At 52.3% G+C, this 18,556-nt stretch overlaps 1 protein-coding gene across 1 annotated transcript; it reads right to left on the bottom strand.

The window, feature by feature from the left end:
* STRIP1 (striatin interacting protein 1) lies at nt 1-18,544 on the bottom strand. Its single transcript, XM_049616618.1, has 22 exons — nt 18,272-18,544; nt 14,881-14,950; nt 14,118-14,192; nt 13,551-13,685; nt 13,351-13,471; nt 13,011-13,079; nt 11,964-12,070; nt 11,723-11,850; nt 10,479-10,661; nt 9,905-10,122; nt 8,656-8,721; nt 8,469-8,532; nt 7,117-7,188; nt 6,549-6,623; nt 6,242-6,339; nt 4,880-5,006; nt 4,574-4,674; nt 3,786-3,852; nt 3,132-3,236; nt 2,354-2,558; nt 778-970; nt 1-536 (listed from the first exon to the last, which is right to left on the bottom strand). The coding sequence occupies exons 1-22, from the start codon at nt 18,542-18,544 to the stop codon at nt 410-412; spliced, it is 2,679 nt and encodes an 892-aa protein (XP_049472575.1). The 3' UTR covers nt 1-409.
* Nucleotides 18,545-18,556: the final 12 nt, after the last annotated feature.

Here is an 18,556-nt window from a genome sequence, read left to right on the forward strand (position 1 = left end):
TCATTTTTGCTTCCTTTTAATGTAAACAGAATACACAAACACGTTAAAAACCCCAACGTGACACAAGAGAATACACAGAGATTTATATATAGGTATTTACAGACCCCTGCAAGCCAAGAGGAAAAATGGCACCTCTGGTTAAGGGCAGCTTCCGTTCCTACCCCCCAACCCTGTCCAAAACCAAAGTACTGAGGCAGCTGTAGGAGCCTCTGCAATTGCCTCGGGACGAAAGCAGGAGGCTGGAGTGACATCAGAAACCCCACAAAGCAAAACCAAGATTCCGACTTTCTGACCCTGGCCTAATGCTAAGCCCTCCTCCTCGGCCGGCTGAGACTCCAAGGATGTGTGTGTCTCAGGAAGAGCCTCAGTGTGGCCCCTGCAACTCAGATGCAACGGCGTCCCAGCCCATCTAGGCTTTTCCCAGCCTTGGGCTGACTGAGAAATGAGCCGCAACCGACCACGTCCAAGAGAAGAGGGTGGGGATGAGTGAAGAAGAGAGGATCCCACGCAGAGAGCTCGCTGCTCTGAGCAGGACGCTGGGAATGAATGAAGGGCCAAATTTGACTCACCCACAAGCCCAGCGGGGCCTAGGGAGGGCACAGTGGGGCTGTGGTGCCACCTGGAGGGAGGTGGGAGCACTGCGGCAATGAACTGGGACAGCCCCTGGGGCACCTCCAGATCACCCCTTCTTTCCTTTGCAGTCAGTCCCCTGCCCAGGAGCCTCACTGCAGCAGCTCCTCCCAGGAAATGGGCTTGGAGAAGACCTCCCTTTCTAACCAGAGGTCGTAGTTCATCTGGAAGTCCTCAGGGAGGTCCACCCGCTGGCCCAGGACACTCTGCAGGCAGTTGTCCACAGGTAGGAAGTCCGGGTTGCTATGGGCTCGGTCATACCGCCGGGCGTTGAAGCGTTCGATATTGGCACGGAGGGCACATTCCTCTGCCTGGAAGTCCCAGGGCCGCGCATCAAGATCTGAGACAAAGCAGGAAGACACGTTCAGGGGCCAAGCGCTCGTGGCAGCTCCCCCTGGGTTCACTAGAGCTTGGGGCCAGGCTGGCCCTGGCCTGAAATGTTGATTGTCAACTGGGAGCCAGAGACCTCCAATCTCTATCCTCGGGAAGACTGACAGGGCTTTTTCCTTAGACACAAAGGAAACTCAGGTAAAAAGAGAAAAGCCAGATCTACAGGGAAAGGGGCCACACTGCAGTTTAGGGGGACCCAGCCAGGGAGAGCCATGGAATGACATACTTCTCTGAAAGTTACACTCTCCTGGCTCTCTGAGATCAATGGCAGGAAACTGCAGATTCCCTCATTTGCTCATTCCCTCAGTTCCCTGACCAGGGACTGGGGGCCACGCTGGGTCTACACAAATTCAGGGCATCGGGGTACAGATGTGATCACCTGGCCATGGGGCTGTGGGCTAGAATGGTATGGTGTGGCAGCACACTCAGGAAAGCCCGGGAAGAGCCCACTCTGCCTGAAGGCTGAGGGAGCCCCCCAGATGGGAGGGACGCATACAGATACCGAACAGTGAGGCGTATGAGGGAGGCTTCCTGCCAGGGGCAAGAAAAGTGGGGGACAACGTGGTTAATGTGCCAAGATCCCTGTGTGTGACAGAGGCTGGGCTGGAGAGAAGCTGGATCAGATTATGAAGGAGGGGAAGGGAGGCTGGGCAAGCCTCACATGCCTTAAGAGTGTGGCTCAAATTCTAAGGGAAATCAGAAGCTAACAAAGGATTTCACTCGGGGAGTTAGCCCCACAAGATATGCTTTTTAAAAAGATCACTGGGGCAGGGCGTCTCAGTGGCTCAGTCAGTTGAACATCCGACTTCAGCTCAGGTCATGCATGACCTCACAGTTTGTGAGTTCAGGCCCTGCATGGGGCTCTGTGCTGACAGCTCAGAGCCTGGAGCCTGCTTGGGATTCTGTGTCTCCGTTTCTCTCTGCCCCTCCCCAACTCTTGCTCTGTCTCTCTCTGCCTCTCAAAAATAAAGAAAAAAAAATTTTAAAAGATCACTGGGGCACACTTTGAGGCACCGATGAAGAAACTGGGGGCAAGGAAGCCATCAGGCTCTGTGGGAATTTCAGTGGCCAGAACTAAGAAGGTTGTAGTGAGGAGAGAAAAGATGGGAGAGCGTCTTGTGAGAGTTTCTGGAAAAGGAACTAGTTCAGGGGGAGGAAGAGAGTACTGGGGGATGATCACAGGCACCAAGTCAAGGCAGCTTCTCAAAGTCCTTCCTGGAGCTCCTATCCTGAGGCCACAAAAGCAGGAACTAGATTCTTCGGGGTTCTGGAAAGCTGTCACCCCTAACCCCCCCACCCCCCTGGCCCGGCCCAGCTTGTGCCAGAGCCTTACCGTTGCCGTACGCCCAGTCGTCATTCAGCCGATGCCGCACCTTCTGGTAGATGGCGGACATGGTCTTCATGTTGCTCTTCCGCCACTGCCGTCCCAGATACTTGGTTTGCACCTTGAGCAGCTTCAGCACGTAGAGCTGCATCATGGCCTGTTTCACCTTCAAGGCCCGCTTCAAGATGGGGGCCGACTTGAACACCACTAGCATCTGGAAAGAGGCACGAGGACCAGGCTGAGGGCAGAGAAAAACTCCTGCACTACCACCTTCTAGGGTTAAGGGTAACCAACCATCCCAGTTTTCCCCAGACTGAGAGGGTTTCCCGGGCATGGACGCCCCACTGCCCAAATCACAGGTCATTGTGAAATCTGAGGAAAGCCGTGAAGTCTCTCACTGTGAATGTTCCTATGTGCATGTACGTAAAATCTCCGAGGATTCGTGGACTTCCCTACTCCAAAGGCGTCCTCAGACTCAAGGTTAAGGGAAACTCCTAGAATCCTGGTTGCGTTACTGATGGAGATTAAGAGAATGTAGTAAAATCCCTTCTCTAAGTGTCGATTCGTTTCAGGCCATGACCGAGACTCTTCTAGCTTCTAGTTCAACTCAGCAAGGGGCCAGGCATCAGCCATTAACATGCAAGGATGTGGCTACAGGAAGAGTCCAGTGAGAAGGGTATAGGGCAGCAGCAAGCCTACTCCACGGACGTCCTGGGAGGGGACAGCACGAAGTGTGGCCCTCTGCCTTGAGCTCCGAGTTGCGTGCCTGCTGACTGTACTAGCTCACCATCGTCCTCGAATGCTTCCATTTTGTCAGCTTGTTCAAGATCCGAAGCAGATTGATGCAAGAAAAGAGGTTCCTCCAGCAAAACTGGTTATTGTCACCTGCTTCCTGCAGGGAAAACCCAGGAATGCCTGTAACTCTCACAGCTGCAGGGTGCTCAGTGGTTTCCAAGGCCCTCACACCTCTCTCGGAACTGCCAGCTCTCTCCTCGTCTATAGCGGCAGCCCTCTCCTCTCCTCAGCCCAGGGTACTTCCATCCCAGAGCTTGGCAGGGATAAGGGAGTCCCCTAGAATTTTTCTGCAGGAAACACGGAGCATGATTTGAGGGGGCTGTGCCATCAGCCTCCACACCCGGGGCACCCACACCCAGGCTTCCTCAGAGCTGTGCCCCACAGAGATCCAGTGTGGGAGAGGGAAACCACTCGACCAGGTGAGCTCTGGGTCGGCAGCCCCTGAATACCACACTCCTGATGAACTACTCCCTGTATCCAAATCTTTCCACTCTGCAAGGTCCCTCCTCCGGCCCTTCTGTGCAATTACAGTGCTTTAAAAGCCAGCACCCAACGAGTGACCTCATCTGTGAGCCCCTCTATCTCTGTATCGGGGGAGGCAGGCCCTCCAACACCCCCCTCACGCCAAAGGAACAGCGTGACTCACCAGACTCTCAGCAGTCAGTTCCGGCAGCTCATGTACCACGCAGTGAGGGTAATCCAGGACAGAGATGCTGCAGGGAGAAAGAGAAGCCGGGCGACCACCGTGAGCAAAGATAGGGGCTGGAGAGACAGCTGGGACGTGGCTGGCTCCCAGCCTTCCTCCTTACTTGCTGGGAGTGGAAGCAGGACCGCCTAGCCTGTACTCCCCTCATTTCCCCAGCTAGAGGATGATGAAATCCCTGTTTCAAGAGAACTTATACGGTCCCTCTATGACCAGGGACCAGCCTGTCATCTTGTAAGGTTCAGAGAGACTGCTTTCCCAATAGCAATGAGTCTGGGGCTGGAGCAGAAGATTTCTCTAGGCAATTAATGTATGCCAAGTCCCTAAAGGAGACGGCGTCTGGTCCACAGCTCACTCTGCGGTGTACCATCAAATACAGCTGGTACCAGGCGACGGGGACAGGGGTAGAGTCAGCAGATGGGTCCTTACGGTGCACATGGCAGAGCTCCGTAGAGAACAGGAGGCCCGGCCAGTGTCCTCGAAGAAGCACACAACAGTGAGGGCCCAGGATGAGAACCCTCCCACCCAGGCACAGACTGAGTCACCTGTCACTAGACTAGCTGGACTCAGACCTGACACACCGGCATTTTCCAGAGCAGAGACCATGACTCGTCCATCTTTGTGTCCTGACGTCTGGCAGAGTGCTGGCTTGTAGGTGCTGAATGAGCTCAGGAGAGGCCAGCCGGGCCTCCGGCCATCCCTACCCCTTCCTGATCCCTCATCCTTATCACCTGTTCTTGGCGGTGATGTAGGACATGATGTTTTGATTGAAGAACTTTAGGATCAAAGGGATGCAATTGGCAAACACCAGGTGCTGGGCCATGTATTCAAACTGAAACCAATAAAAAAAATAAGCATGCCCTTTAGGACCACACCCTCCTCCCTCCAGTGATAAAAGGCCTTAGTTGGAGGACTGGATCTTAAAACATTCATGCAGAGCTCAAGGGGGTTTGAAGGGCAAGGCCTCCCTGGGGCTGGAGGAGCAGCGCTGCCTGAGGCCCTGGCCCAGTGAACAGAAGGGAAGGCCCGGCAGGTACCTGGTAGACGTGGTTCAACTTAAAATGCTTGAGCAGCAACAGCAGGACAGCAGAAATGGCCTTAACAATGACCTCTTTGTGGCGGTTCACATCCACCCCTAGCTTCATGCTCTGCAACACGGTGGTGCTGGAAACACAATTTCCGGGTGAGCCACCAGCATGGGCAGCGCTACCCTCTGGGCACTCGCAGGAGGGATGGGATTCCTGAGCCTTCCCCAAGCAAAGGCTTCCACCTCACCACCCACCCTGTGGACATCTCTGAGATCAGGGCCAGGGCTCCTCCCACCCACCTCAACAAGCAATCCAGCTCAGCAAAATTTGCTTCCTGGGGGGCCTCAAACACGTTCTTAGCCTATTGCCCTGCTTTTCCTCCCAAAATGAACTTCTCCTTTTCAAGATCTTCCTACGCTTTTGCCATGAGATGAACCTGGGTTCCTCAAAGTGTATTCTGGGGAACGCTAGCACACTGAGATGTTTCAGGCTATGGAGAAAAAAGGGCTTTGGAGTCAGATAAATGGAAGAAGCACTGAGTTAAATAGGTTTCTTAATTCAGGACTTCTCACTGTAAATCTAAGAGGAGATTTAATATTTGACTCTGGGACCCTTCTTCCAAGGACCATCATGATGGCCTAGTGTTCTGGGACACTCCCTTTGGTAGTAGCCAATCCCTGCCTCCTCCCTCATGCAGCTATCACTGCCAGACTCAAGGGGCCCAGCCCCCAAGCCCCCAGGGAGCCGGGCTGAGCTGGCACCCTGGCACGCAGGAAGGAGGTCAGATCAAAGCCCAGGTCCTTCTCAAAGCAGAAAATGATCTTGTTTTGTACTCTTACATCAAAGCGATGAGGTCAGTGCCTCAGGGAAAAAGAACCCCTAAGGATTTCACTATCAGCTAGAGATATCCACAAATACTCCACATGCCAAATAGCCAGCCAATAGGAAAGAATCCTATACCCAGCTCAGGTTCAGCTGCTGGCTGGTAAACTGTCCAGAAGCTAAACCTACAGGTCCTGGGTGTGTTGCTCAGACAGCTTTCGAGGGAAGGTTTCAGGAAATGTCGAACACAGCCTGATTCATTTTATAGAGGAGAAGATGACTTTTCCCTAGTTCACTCAGTGGCAAAGTCTACACTAGAATCCAGGCCAACCACACTAAGCCACTTCCCCAACCAGTAAAACCAAATATTTAATCCCATAGATACATTTTCTTTCTTCTGAGTCAGGAACACCCTAAACTTAACCTACAGAGAAGTTGAGCCAAAAAAAGAAAACAAACGAGCAAGAGTGGGACCAAGAGGAAAACGCTTCCCCTGGCTCCTCTACTTGGCGGCCCCTAGCCTGCTCCATTCACAGGCATACTACTCACGGCATCTCCTCAGGCAGGACGTCTGCTAAGATGTTGATTGAGTCTGTTTTGGCTTTCGAGGTGGGGGCGGCAGCCAGCAGGATCTTCAGCAGCGCGATCTGGGGAGCAGCAGACCGAAGCCTGAGAAGTGGTCCTTCGGGAGGTGTTCGGGCGGGCGGGAGGAGGGGCTGACACCGGCAGGGCATCCTCTCAAGGCCAGTGTAGCAGGGAGGGCGGTCCCATGGCAGGTACTGATGGGCACCGGAGGGGTCCCAGACCCAGAGCACTCACGAAGAGGAGGCGACACCTCAAGAGCAGGAGCACTCACCATGTACTGGGGCAGGCTGGGAAGCAAGCCTTGGTAAAGGGTTTCCGCGGGTACCTGCTCCACTTCCTCTTCTCCCTTGTAACACAACAGGTACAAATACAAAACCCCAGTCCTGACTCTGCTCTCCTGAGCCAGCTTGCTAGCTGGCTGGAGGAGAATCTGTTAAGTATTGATGTAAATGATGATGTCGGTAACAATGGCAAACCGTGAAGAATACACGTGCTACACGTGCTACACGTGCCAGGCACCATACTTGTAATAACTCACTTCAACTTTACTGCAGCTCTATGGAGGAGGGACTATCATCATTCCCATTCTACAGGCAAGGAAACTAAAGCACAGAGAGATTTGGTAACTTGCCTAAGTTGCCACCTACTGAGTGGTGGAGCCGGGAGTCAGAGGCAGGTGACTGTGCTCTTGACCCCCACCCTAGACATACGCCAGCCCTGGTGTGGGAGCGAGACTGGGAGTTTTTTGAAGACGGGGCCTGGAGCAGCTCTGTAGTCTGGGCCCAGCAGTGCCTGGGAGCTGCTGGCGGTCCAGTGGCTGAAGAAGGCCTCAGACTCACCCCCGAGAGAGGAGAGCGAAGGTACTCCTCCTCCATCTGCGCCTGTACCTCTGCAATCGACGTGTACTTGTGCTGGAGAGAAAGAGGGAACGCCTCTCAGTCTCTGGCCAGAGCCCCGCACCCTGGCAAAGACCTCAGGCAACTTTCCTCAAACCCGAGCTTCTCAAAGAGGGCTAAGTCACCACAAAGATCCCTAACTCAAATCCTGAAATATTTTCTAAGTGGGCACATACTTAAAACCAGTCTAAAAGCACACATTAGACACAAACTAAGGGAAAGGGTTTTTTTCAGATAGCTATAAAGACAGAAGAAAAAACTATTAAAGGGAGAATCAAGTACTCAGGAGCAAGTACTCAAGTACTCAGGCTAGTACTCAAAAGCCTAGCCGCACAAGGCCCACTTCGTACTATAAATCTCAAACACACACTTCAAAAACATACCAACATTCACACGCCGACATGTTGTCAGGGAAGACATCCTTTCCCCACTCTTGATGCCTCCTCCCATGTGGAGAGACATGTGCGTGTAAAAACTCCTGGCCTCCCTGCTTCTTCCCACACGCTCTTTCCTCACTTTGCTGACTGGCAGGTATGGGAGGAGGAACAGGACTTTCTGACCCCAACCTCCTTCTCTCTTCTCTTTAGAAAAAAAAAAAAAAGCCTGGACTCTCTTCTGCTCCTCAACCAGGCTTAGCATAGTTCCAGCCCTGCCTGGCCCTGGCTGCCTAATTCTGGAAGTAAAGCATTGGGATGCATATCATTACCATGTTCTTACGGCTCACTCTCCAGTAGCTCTATCAGCAGTAAAGCTGGTGTTTTGATCTCCATCTGCCCAGTTCTCGATCTCAAATGCTTTAGAACTAAGGCTAGGAAAACTCAGGCCCCTTAAAACTCCCAACTATCAAACACATTTTTTTTTTTTTTAATTTTTTTAAACGTTTATTTATTATTGAGAGACAGAGCATGAGGATAGGAGGGGCAGAGAGAGGCGGAGACACAGAATCCGAAGCAGGCTCCAGACTGAGCTGTCAGCACAGAGCCTGATGCGGGGTTGAACTCACAAACTGCGAGATCATGACCTGAGTCGAAGTTGGACGCTTAACCGACTGAGCCACCCAGGCGCCCCTCAAGTATATCTTTAATAACGGCCCAGTTAAGTCCCCAACAAGAACTCAACTAAAATAAGTAAAACTTACAAAGAGCTGTGTTAAAGGTATGGCTGTGGTCCACCCATTCCCCCGCCCCAGGCTCCTTCAGGCAGACAACCATCTCAAAAGGTTTATCCCAACAGGCTGCTCTCACTTTACTCACTTGGGACCAAAGTAGGCCAAAAGCTCACCCAAGGCCACCTACCTGTTTCAGAGTCTTGATGCTTTCGTGGATTGGCCTGGGCAGCCCCACCACTGTGTTCGTGTCACTGCAGAATAAAGAAAGCCCTGTGTTGAGCCCGGACATCAACTCGCCTTGATCCACAAACACCAGAGGCCAGGAGAGTGCACTCCCGCTACCTTCCTTCAAAAGGAACTCAGATCACACTCACCTGCCTAGAGTGTAACCGATAAACTTGCTACGGCTGGACTCGAGGAACATCTCAATGTCTTTCTCTCTGCCAAAGAGAACGAACAAAGTTTTTATTAAAAGTTATTTCAAGGTGCCATGGTTAATAAAACATAGAAGGTTCAGAAACTGCAAAGCCAGAAGAAAAGGTCTCCCACCACTTTTTTTTTTTTTTTTTTAAGTTTTCATTTTTCAGAGAGAGAGACAGAACATGAGCAGGGGAGGGGCAGAGAGAGAGAGGGAGACACAGAATCCGAAGCAGGCTCCAGACTCTGTCAGCACAGAGTCCGATGCAGGGCTTGAACCCATGAACCAAAAGATCATGACTTGAGCCGAAGTCAGACACTTAACCGACTGAGCCACCCAGGCGCCCCCACTGTTTTTCTTTTTAGTAAAAAAAAGAAAAAAAGAAAATCTTCACACTGTCTTAATGTCCTTCATAACGTTGTTGGGTCAATAACCTGAAAGTGTATTATGTGTATGTAACCAGTTTACCTGTAAAATTAAGGTGACACATCAAACTTAAAGCACATGTCATTCAGATACCAATGACAAGTTTGTCAAAAGAATTTCTCAAATATGTAAAGTTTTTACAACTGGATCTATACGCTTCTGATATTTTCATATGAGTCCTGTTCTCCTGCCTCAGACAAGCAGCACATGTCACGTTTTCTGAAGACTTGCATTGTAATCCCATCCACAGATCACTGAAAACTGGGGTTTCAGATGGAAAAAGTGACTTCTGCATTGCCCTTTCACATACTCACCTATTTCTTAAGTTGGTGACTTTTTAAACAGAAACCACTCATATCCAGGTACCTTCCCACCTGATTTATGCATACATATCTCAAACACCTTACCTAGGATTCTAAAGCTCTTCCTTAATCTTTAATTTTTCTGTTAAAAACCACATACAACCCCAAGGTGAGTGGAGATGGGTTCAGTTAAGTGTCCTTGTTCTCATTTTTCCCTATTCCCCCTTCATTAGTACGGCTAACCAAGAGCTAATTCATATTACTGATTCAAGAGCCATACACGGGTCTCTCTGTCCGAGGCCAGCACCCTGAGGCCTCTAGGCCAACACAGGGTACTTTAAGAGAGCTTCATCCCAGAGCCAAGGTCAGCCTGGCCCTTCAGAGGATCTCGTGTGGTGACTCAGGCCTGGGGCAGGCTTAGGGGTGGAAGGCCTCTGGTTTCAAGAGCCAGGAGTGTTCCAGGTGTCTGAGGCTCACCTGACCTTGGGAGCCCACGGAAGCCCCTTTGGGCAGGTAAGCCTGTCAGTCTGAGGGTGCTGCAGTGGGGGAGGCATCACTTCATCCCGCTCAAGGGGGAATGTCTCCCCCTCCAGGCTGTTGTCATCGTCATTCTCCTCTTCCTCTTCTCGAGAGTCATCAGCCTTGTAAGGATCCCGCTCGTTGAAGGCATCCAAGTTGTCCTGTTTTATCAGTGCCTGAAAACAGAGGGAAGGGGAATCGGACAAGTGCCAAGCAAGGAACCATAAGAGGGCAAGGAGGCTAGACAAGCCATAACACACAAAGGTGGAAGGCAGAGCCAAGGGCAGTGGAAAAACCAGAGAGGAAGTCAAGGTTGGGCCCAGAGGACAAATCCTCTCTTGCCGCAGTGCCTCAAGAGTGCCATGTGGTGAGTGTCCACTCAGAGACACAGCATCCCCCAGCCTGGAGGCCTTCATTTGGATTAGCTGCTCAGAGAGGATTTCCAACAACCCCACTCACCCGGGGATCAGGCTGCCACGCAATGTGCCCCTTCAGACCCTCAGGAGTCACCGGGGACACCGGTCACCCTCACCTTGTGCTCCCGACGGCCCCGCTTCTGCTGCTGCTCAATCAGGTCTGAGGCAGACGCCGGCGGGGAGGCGGCCCTCATGTTGCGGATCACCTTGATGCTGTCCTCAGGCAGCGGGGGAAGGCCCAGGACGGTGCGCTTCTCGGCCTTCATGCTCTGCAGCTCCTCGAAGCCGCCCAGTGTGCACTGCAACGCGGACGAGGGGCGGGGCCGGGGTCACACATCTACAAATGGGTCCCTCAGCCCCGCGTCAGGCTTGAAAGCATGCGTGACACCATGACCTGCATCAATCTCTGAACCAGGGACTAAACCCACTCACACGAGAATTCAGCGACACCAACGTGGGAGTGGAGAAAGCAGACCAAGGGAAGGAGGTATGCGGGCTGACTGAGCCGGCACACACAGGTTTAGCTCTGCACGTAGGATATATACTCTTCGTGCCAAAAAAGCAAACTCAAGAGCCTATCCTTTCAGGTTTCTAGAAAAGCCTGTGACTCACATGCTTCCAAAGCTGTACCTACCAGTCTTTCAAATTCAAATCGGGAATACATCATTAGATACTCCAACATCCCCCTAGAAGCCAAACCCCAGTGGTATTCAGCTTTTGTCTCTGGCTTCAGCGAGGCTTTGTGAGGAACCAAGAGGATGTCTCACCAAAATATAATGTGCGCACCACTCTAAAGAGATCCTAAACTCACGAGCCTGGCTCTGCAGAGTTGGCCTGCTCTGGAAAGAGGGAGATGAGCCCCAGGGGGAGGAGGAGTCTCGACGGCAGCTCCATTCTCTGCTGAGGTCTCTCGTCCAGGTGGAAAAGGCTGCGAGCTCGGCTGCCGACAATGCCCCAAGCCGAGGGTGCTGGCCATTCTTTCCCTAGCCAGAAACAGGCTCCACACCACACCCCGAGGAAGATGGCGCTAGCCCAGGGCTCACTCTTGCTTCCTTCAAGTGACCTCTGACTGAGGGGACCCAGTTACACCAGCTCTAATTCTGCTTCCAATCACTTTACTGACTCCAGCCAGGTTCAGAAGCAGCCTGTCTGGCTGGGGGAAGGTGTTTTATGACTCCAGGAGTCAGGGAGCCAACAATCTATTTTGACTCAAGGGCCAAGTCCTCTTTGCCTGCCGTGAGTCAAGCGTGCTATTTTGTTTTAAACCAAAGCAGTTAATTACATGTTAATTTATATAGAGATTTTCATACAATTCAACATTTAAAAGGATATACAGTACCCCCTTCAAGGGGGTACTCACCAACACTGTCTTCCAGAGAAGTAAGAGAACTTTCTTCATGGGGAAGTGAGGGGCATGACCGCTGCAAAATTTGGTCACCATCCCAAACAGCATGATGGCAAATGGTTCGTTGTTGTACAGGGGGGAACCTAGAGGCAACACAAAGTGATCAGGGCCACCAGCAGGAACAGGACCCTCCCACAGGCCAGCAGCCTCAGCTCCCGGGCAGAGCCTCAAGATGCCAGGATCTTCAGGGCCCTACCCAGCTCAGCCCTGAAGGTCTGTCGCATGGTCCTCCACTCGGCCTTATCACCCTCACACTCCTGGTGAACGGTCTCCACAATCAGGTACATGATGTTGAGCAGTACCCTGGGAACAAGAGCCAGTCATAATGGTGAAGAATGAGGAATCAAGGGGGCGTCCTGGCTTCCTCACATTCCAGCTGACATGAGGAAAGCTCGTGCACAAAGGCTAGTTGGTGGCGGACGGCTGTGACACGGGGAGAACTGAGAGTCTCACAGGGCCCCTCTTGGTGTGTCCTTCTCACCCAAGTGCTAAGGTTACGACCAGATGTTACCCTGCTTTGTATTCCGGCACTGAGCTAAGTGCTCACTCAAAGCAGGTGCTTAATAAATAAATGGTTGCTGAACGCATTAATATGAACAAGAACGGCCATAAGCATTTACTGCCCTAAGCTCCCTGGAGCAGGAAAAACAGAGGTGGGCATGAGCTGTGGAAGTAGCTGCCGGATCAGAAGAAGCAACGCGGAGTCAAGGCAACAAGAAGCAAAGGTTACCACACTGGCACGGGAATCGGGAGCGAGCGGGCGGTGCCCCAACCACCGTGGGGAACACCACAAACAGCCAGTCTGAAAACTCCCAAACAGAGACAGATTCTAAGCCTCACAGAAATGGGAAGGTGATCTTACTGTTTAGCAGCCACTATTACTTCTCGTGCGGCCACAAAACGCCACAAAGGAGGTGGGGGTCGAGCTACCCACAGAAGGCGAAGCCCAAGGAACCACGTCGTGTGTTTCACCAAACACAAAATACCACACCACCAAGGTCTCAGCAGCAGCGCGGGCAGGAGGCCGCCCCTCGCCACGGCTCTAGTAAGCAGCTTCACCCGACGTTTCCTTTAGGAGTCTCCTCCGAGCCCCTCCTAGGGAGGGCCCTCAGCAGGGCCACCACGGGCCACACTGAGTCAACATGTGCAGAAGGAGTGCATACGTGGCGAGGACACCTGAGGATGCCCTCCTGCCCCTGCTCCAATCTCATCCTCGGGGAGCCTAGGCTCGCCGCCTGCTCACCTCAGGTCCGTGCTGTCAGCCAGGGAGATGGCCGGCTTCCTCACCGCACTGCTGCAGGCGGCACTGTTGCTGCAGGAGAAGATTGGGGAGTCAGGCCCTCCTCCAGGAAGGACGATGAAAAGTTCCCCTGACAAGTGCTGGGGAACAAAACGCTTTATCGTGTGTTACGACTGCCCAAGAGGCCACAGTTCAACGTGACCAGAACGGAGCTGGGACCGCCCCCCCCCCCGCCCCACCCCATGTGGCCCACTCGCCCTTCTCAAAAGCAGTTGGTTCTGCAAGCTCTGTCCCTTCATCCCCTGCCTCCCCTTCCCTACTCAAGCTCCCCAGAAGAACTCACTCTATCTCCATATTCAGAAGCTCCACCAAAGCATTGAACGTGCCCACCTCCAGGAGCAGAAAGATGTTGTAGCGCATCCAGGACTGCACCTCTGCCTCTGAGCTACACTCCCCAAAGGTGCCTGCGAACACAGGGCACAGCTGAGTCCCTCCCTGTATCCGACAGGGCGGTGCCAGGGTGCCTGGGGGCCCACTCGGTACCTTGGGCAACGTAGAGGATTGCTCGAGCCACCTTGAGTCTTTTCTCCCTGGCAGTGACTTCCAAGCCATCCAGGAGCCTCATGGCATGCGTACGGTGCTGGTTGGTGTCCAGCTCGGTCCATTTCTTGTCTGTTACTGCAGGGCAAGAGACCACTTACACGGGAGCCCAGAAAAATCCTCGCAATGGAATGGGTACAATGTTAACTTCCCGAATTCAGGCCTGCCACAAGATCAGAAAACTCAGAAAGATAAGTTACTCTCTTACAGCAGCGTAAGGCCACACTGCTGCTCTATGCATCTGAGTTTTCAGACTGAAACACTGCTATTTTTGGTGCAATTTCAATCACATAAAAAGTTATTTCCCCCCAATACTCACACTCTGAAAAGCCACCACCAGAGCACCAGCAGGCCCACCCTGAAGGTCACATGTGGCTTTGAACAACCGTGGTTCAGCAGGTTTCTTAGGTCAGTCCAGGGTGACTCCAGTCACTCAGATGACTAAGAGAAACCCTGCGGCCCTCATGGTGCTGGGTCAAAGGAACCAAGAAGTGAGGGGAATCCTCTCACCATGGATCCGGAAGTCTTCCTCAAAGCATTTTCGATTCATCAGGAATTCCGGCCCTTCCGTGTAGCTGTAAAGCTCTGTCAAGAACAAAGCCCCATCAGCTCCATGTCCACGTTCTGTAGGGGCCTCATATATAGCAGAGACGTAAGGCATTTGCTTCTAAGCCCCATTCTGTCCCTCGGTCACAGTGACTCCAGGCCTGTCCAGTTACTAAGGGGGTCTTAGTGCTCTGACGGGCCTGACAGAGAGAGGGCTGACTTCCCCTGTAGCAGATAATCAGCGTGCCAGTTACAGACAAATCCAGGCATTTCCAGTCCAGTGCACATCGATCCTGCCATGCCACAGGCTGACTGCCACTATGGACATGTGTCTCTCCAGTGGCTACTATGGAGCAGCTCAGGCTAGCTCACGTTACACATGAGCGGCAGCGACAGATGTGCACAGATGCAGGCACGCTTGTCGGCACGCCCCATGACCTGCCGCCCTAGGAGACACCACCGCCAGGCAGGCAGTGGATGGCCGAGGAGCATCACCATCTGTGACTGGGCCATGGTCAACCGACCTGACCGCACAGAGGTGCTTTGCCAAAGTTATGAGCTATACAAGGCTTGAATCCCATAATTAACATGTTTTATCTATCTATCTACCTCATTACTAGGCTAGCCAGGGGGGAAAATGAACTCCAAAATGACATTCACTCTTAATTGTATTAAAGACCAATATGGGAAAAAACACCCCCAAATAACATGAAGGTCTATGCTTTACCTGAGAGCTCTGCAGCCCACTTGTCCGTGTCAGCATATTCAAACTCGAGATCTGGAGACTCGGAGTAGCCCTTTTGAGAAAAGGAGAGAGAGTAACGCAAAAGACCATTGTGAATATTTTCCAAAGGAAGAAACACATATGCGTCCAGAGACACTGCTGGGTTACAAGACACCACCGCCTCCACTCCTTTGAGGTTTTATCACATTTCGCCTCCTGGGCTAGCTCAGGCCTCCCGATTAAGACCTTGCACAGCACCTTCCACTTTTCCTTAGAGCGCTTACAACTGACCATTATATACCGGCACGTGTATTTGTTTTGTGTCTGCCCCTCCACGAGAGTGCAAGGTCCCTGAGAGCGAGAACTCTGTCCACCAGTCTGCTCACCAATGACTTCACAATGCCCAGCACACTACCTGGCCTGAATGAGGGCATGAATGACGAGTTTATAGTCAAATAAATTCTCGTTAGATGAATGAACACAAAGCTTCTATGTGTTCTGTGCAGTGAATGTACCATTCCACATGGTGCTACGATTCCGGAAGGCTCACTTCTTTCTGGCTAGTAGGCCATCAACAGCTCAGGACAAAATGCGTATTGACACTCTCAGCTTTCCTGCCCTTCTCTCAAATTTCAGTGAGAACTGACAGACAGAGAAGGTAGCAGCCTAACAGAATGGTCTCCCTCCCACACACAGGAGAGAATCTGACAAAGAGAATCTTTTCACTGACGGGGATAGGTGATCACCGAGGAGGAGAAACACCATCTGGGAAGCCTGGTGCTCGGAAGATAGAAGAGGTGATGAACAGGTAGAGCCCTCAGGCTTAATTACAAGCTACTTGGGAAGACAAAGACCACCCACAAAGTGACATAACAAACCCACAGAAACTGAAAAAAAAAAAAAAATGAAGAACTCTACTCCATCAGAGGCAACAGAAGGTACACTTTCACAAGTTACTGAGCTTCAGTTTCTTCATTTATGGAATGGGAATGACAAAAATCTATCTTCCAGGTGTTTTTTTGGGTTTTTTTTAATGTTTATTTTTGAAGGAGACAGAGCATGAGTCAGGGAGGGACAGAGAGAGAGGGAGACACAGAATCCGAAGCAGGCTCCAGGCTCTGAGCTGTTAGCACAGAGCCCGACGCGGGGCTCAAACCCACGAACCACGAGATCATGACCTGAGCCAAAGTCGGATGCTTAACTGACTGAGCCACCCAGGCGCCCCAATCTTCAAAGTTTTTAGGCCAAATCAAAATTATGTAGCACACAGTGGGCGCTCATCAGGTGTTGGCCTCCCTGTCCTCCAGGCATTGCTCAGGCTCCCAGCCCACGGATTCCAGCTGTGCCCCAAAGAGCTGAGTACAGCACCAGGATCTCTAAGAAAACGAACTGAAACAGGCCTCTCAGCCTGAACGTGTTCACTGACTGGCCTTTCCTGTGTTTAGTCTCTATGGAAATTAAAGGGTAGAAAGAGACATTTAAATGCATCGAAGGGTATTTATCTGATCATTTGTGGCTACTTAGGAAAATTTATCACTAGTTTTATTTATTTATTTATTTATTTATTTTTATTTTTTTTTCAACGTTTTTTATTTTTATTTTTGAGACAGAGAGAGACAGAGCATGAACGGGGGAGGGGCAGAGAGAGAGGGAGACACAGAATCGGAAACAGGCTCCAGGCTCCGAGCCATCAGCCCAGAGCCTGACGCGGGGCTCGAACTCACGGACCGCGAGATCGTGACCTGGCTGAAGTCGGACGCTTAACCGACTGCGCCACCCAGGCGCCCCTTATTTATTTATTTTTATTTTTGAGAGCGAGCAAGGGAGAGGGGCAGAGAGAGAGAAAGAAAGAGAATCTTAAGCAGGCTCCACACTCACCATGGAGCCGGACATGGGGCTCAATCCCACAACCCTGGGATCATGACCTGAGCCAAAACCAAGAGTCATGCTCAACCAACAGTCACCCAGGCACCTCCACAGCTAGTTTTAAACTAAAACTCCTCTTCTTGGGACGCCTGGGTGGCTCTGTCGGTTAAGCGTCGACTTGGGCTCAGGTCATGATCTCACGGTTCATGAGTTCGAGCCCGGCTTTAGGCTCTGTGCTGACAGCTCAGAGCCTGGAGCCTGCTTCCGATTCTGTGTCTCCCTCTCTCTCTGATCCTTCCCCATTTGTGCTCTGTCTCTCAAAAATAAATAAACATTAAACTAAAACTCCTCTTCTGATGAAGGCAGGTTCACTCCCACCACTTTCATAATCCTCTATCACACCACAATGCAAAGGCTTCTAAAAAGTCAGATTCATTGCTTTTTCAAATAATGCGCTTCAAAATTAAAGTACCTCCATTTTGGACTTGGCAAATTCTGACACGTTTTACCAGAGGTTTGCACTCGCCAACAAAATACAAAAGCTTGAGAGGAACTGATTTCACCTATCTAAAGATGGTATCCTCGCCCTGTGGTAGGACCTGGAACACTGCGCTTGGACAAGGAGGAATTCCCCATCATTAATAAGCGCCTCACTGCTGACCAGCCCCTGAGTTATCTCAGGTGGAGACCTCACGGTAAAAACTCTGGGAACGTGCTGATTAAGAAGCCCTAAAGTGCTGTGACGCGTGTGTCTTCATTCATGAAATCTACAATGGGAGGCAGTGGGAGGAATTAACTCCGGGTGAGGTGACTAGTCAGCTCCAGACTACGGTGTCTCCGGAACCAGAGGAACAGCCCACTAGCAAGAGAGGGAATGCTGAGCCCTAATGCATGTTTACAATGTATATTTATGACTGTTAACAGTTCAGCATCGGACGCATCAGGCACCGTCAAACTAGGGCCAGGACCTGTACTAGCTAAGGTCAGAGTGAATAGGCAACGTTACCCACTGCTATACTCGAAAACGCCGGGCGCGTAGTACCATTAGTGATAATTGGCTCCGTCCGGTTTTGAGCTCCCTTCCCAGCCCACACACGCCGCCCACCGCGCGCTGCAAAGCCCACAGGACCAGCAGACAGAGATGGTTAGGGGTCGGGATGCAGCCGCCCGCCCCCTGGGAGCGCACGCAGACCACTGACTCCTCATCTCCGAACTGGGACCGGGAGCGGCTTCCCCAGGGGCTGGGGCCCCGAGGCCGCACCCTCAGCCCCCGCCCCAGAGGAACAAACGAGCAGTCGCCGGCTTCGGGAGGTTCTCCCGAGCGGCGGAGCTCGGGGATGGGACCCCGGCTTCACGCCCCCGGCTCCGGGGGTGCCAGCCTTATTTCCTGCTCCTTTCTCTGTAAAATGACAACTCCTCCGCCGGGCCATGTCCAACCCTCTGGGAAGCCCAGCTGGAACCCGAAAGCAGCCCCGGGCCCCTCGCAACCGCCCGCCCGGTGCCGTCCTCGCCCCCCGAAGCTCCTGACCTCCGAGTCTTTGCGCTGGTTGCGGTTGAACTCCCGGGCTTTGCCCCCGGGCAGGAGGCCTCCGCCGGCCCGCGGGGCTCCGGGTGGAGGCTGCGCGGTTGCCGGTGGCGGAGGTGGTGGCGGCTGGGGCTGTTTGTTGTTCATGATCAGCGGGCCGGGGCCGCCGGCTGCCGGCTCCATCTTGGCTGCTCCACACCCCCGGCTCAATTCACGGACTGTAGGCGTGCTACAACTCTCGCGTGATTTCCCCCAGGAAACTTCCCCGATCGCCATATTAAGTGTGGC

Source organism: Panthera uncia (genome assembly GCF_023721935.1).
Source record: "Panthera uncia isolate 11264 chromosome C1 unlocalized genomic scaffold, Puncia_PCG_1.0 HiC_scaffold_4, whole genome shotgun sequence".
Classification (NCBI taxonomy): domain Eukaryota; kingdom Metazoa; phylum Chordata; class Mammalia; order Carnivora; family Felidae; genus Panthera; species Panthera uncia.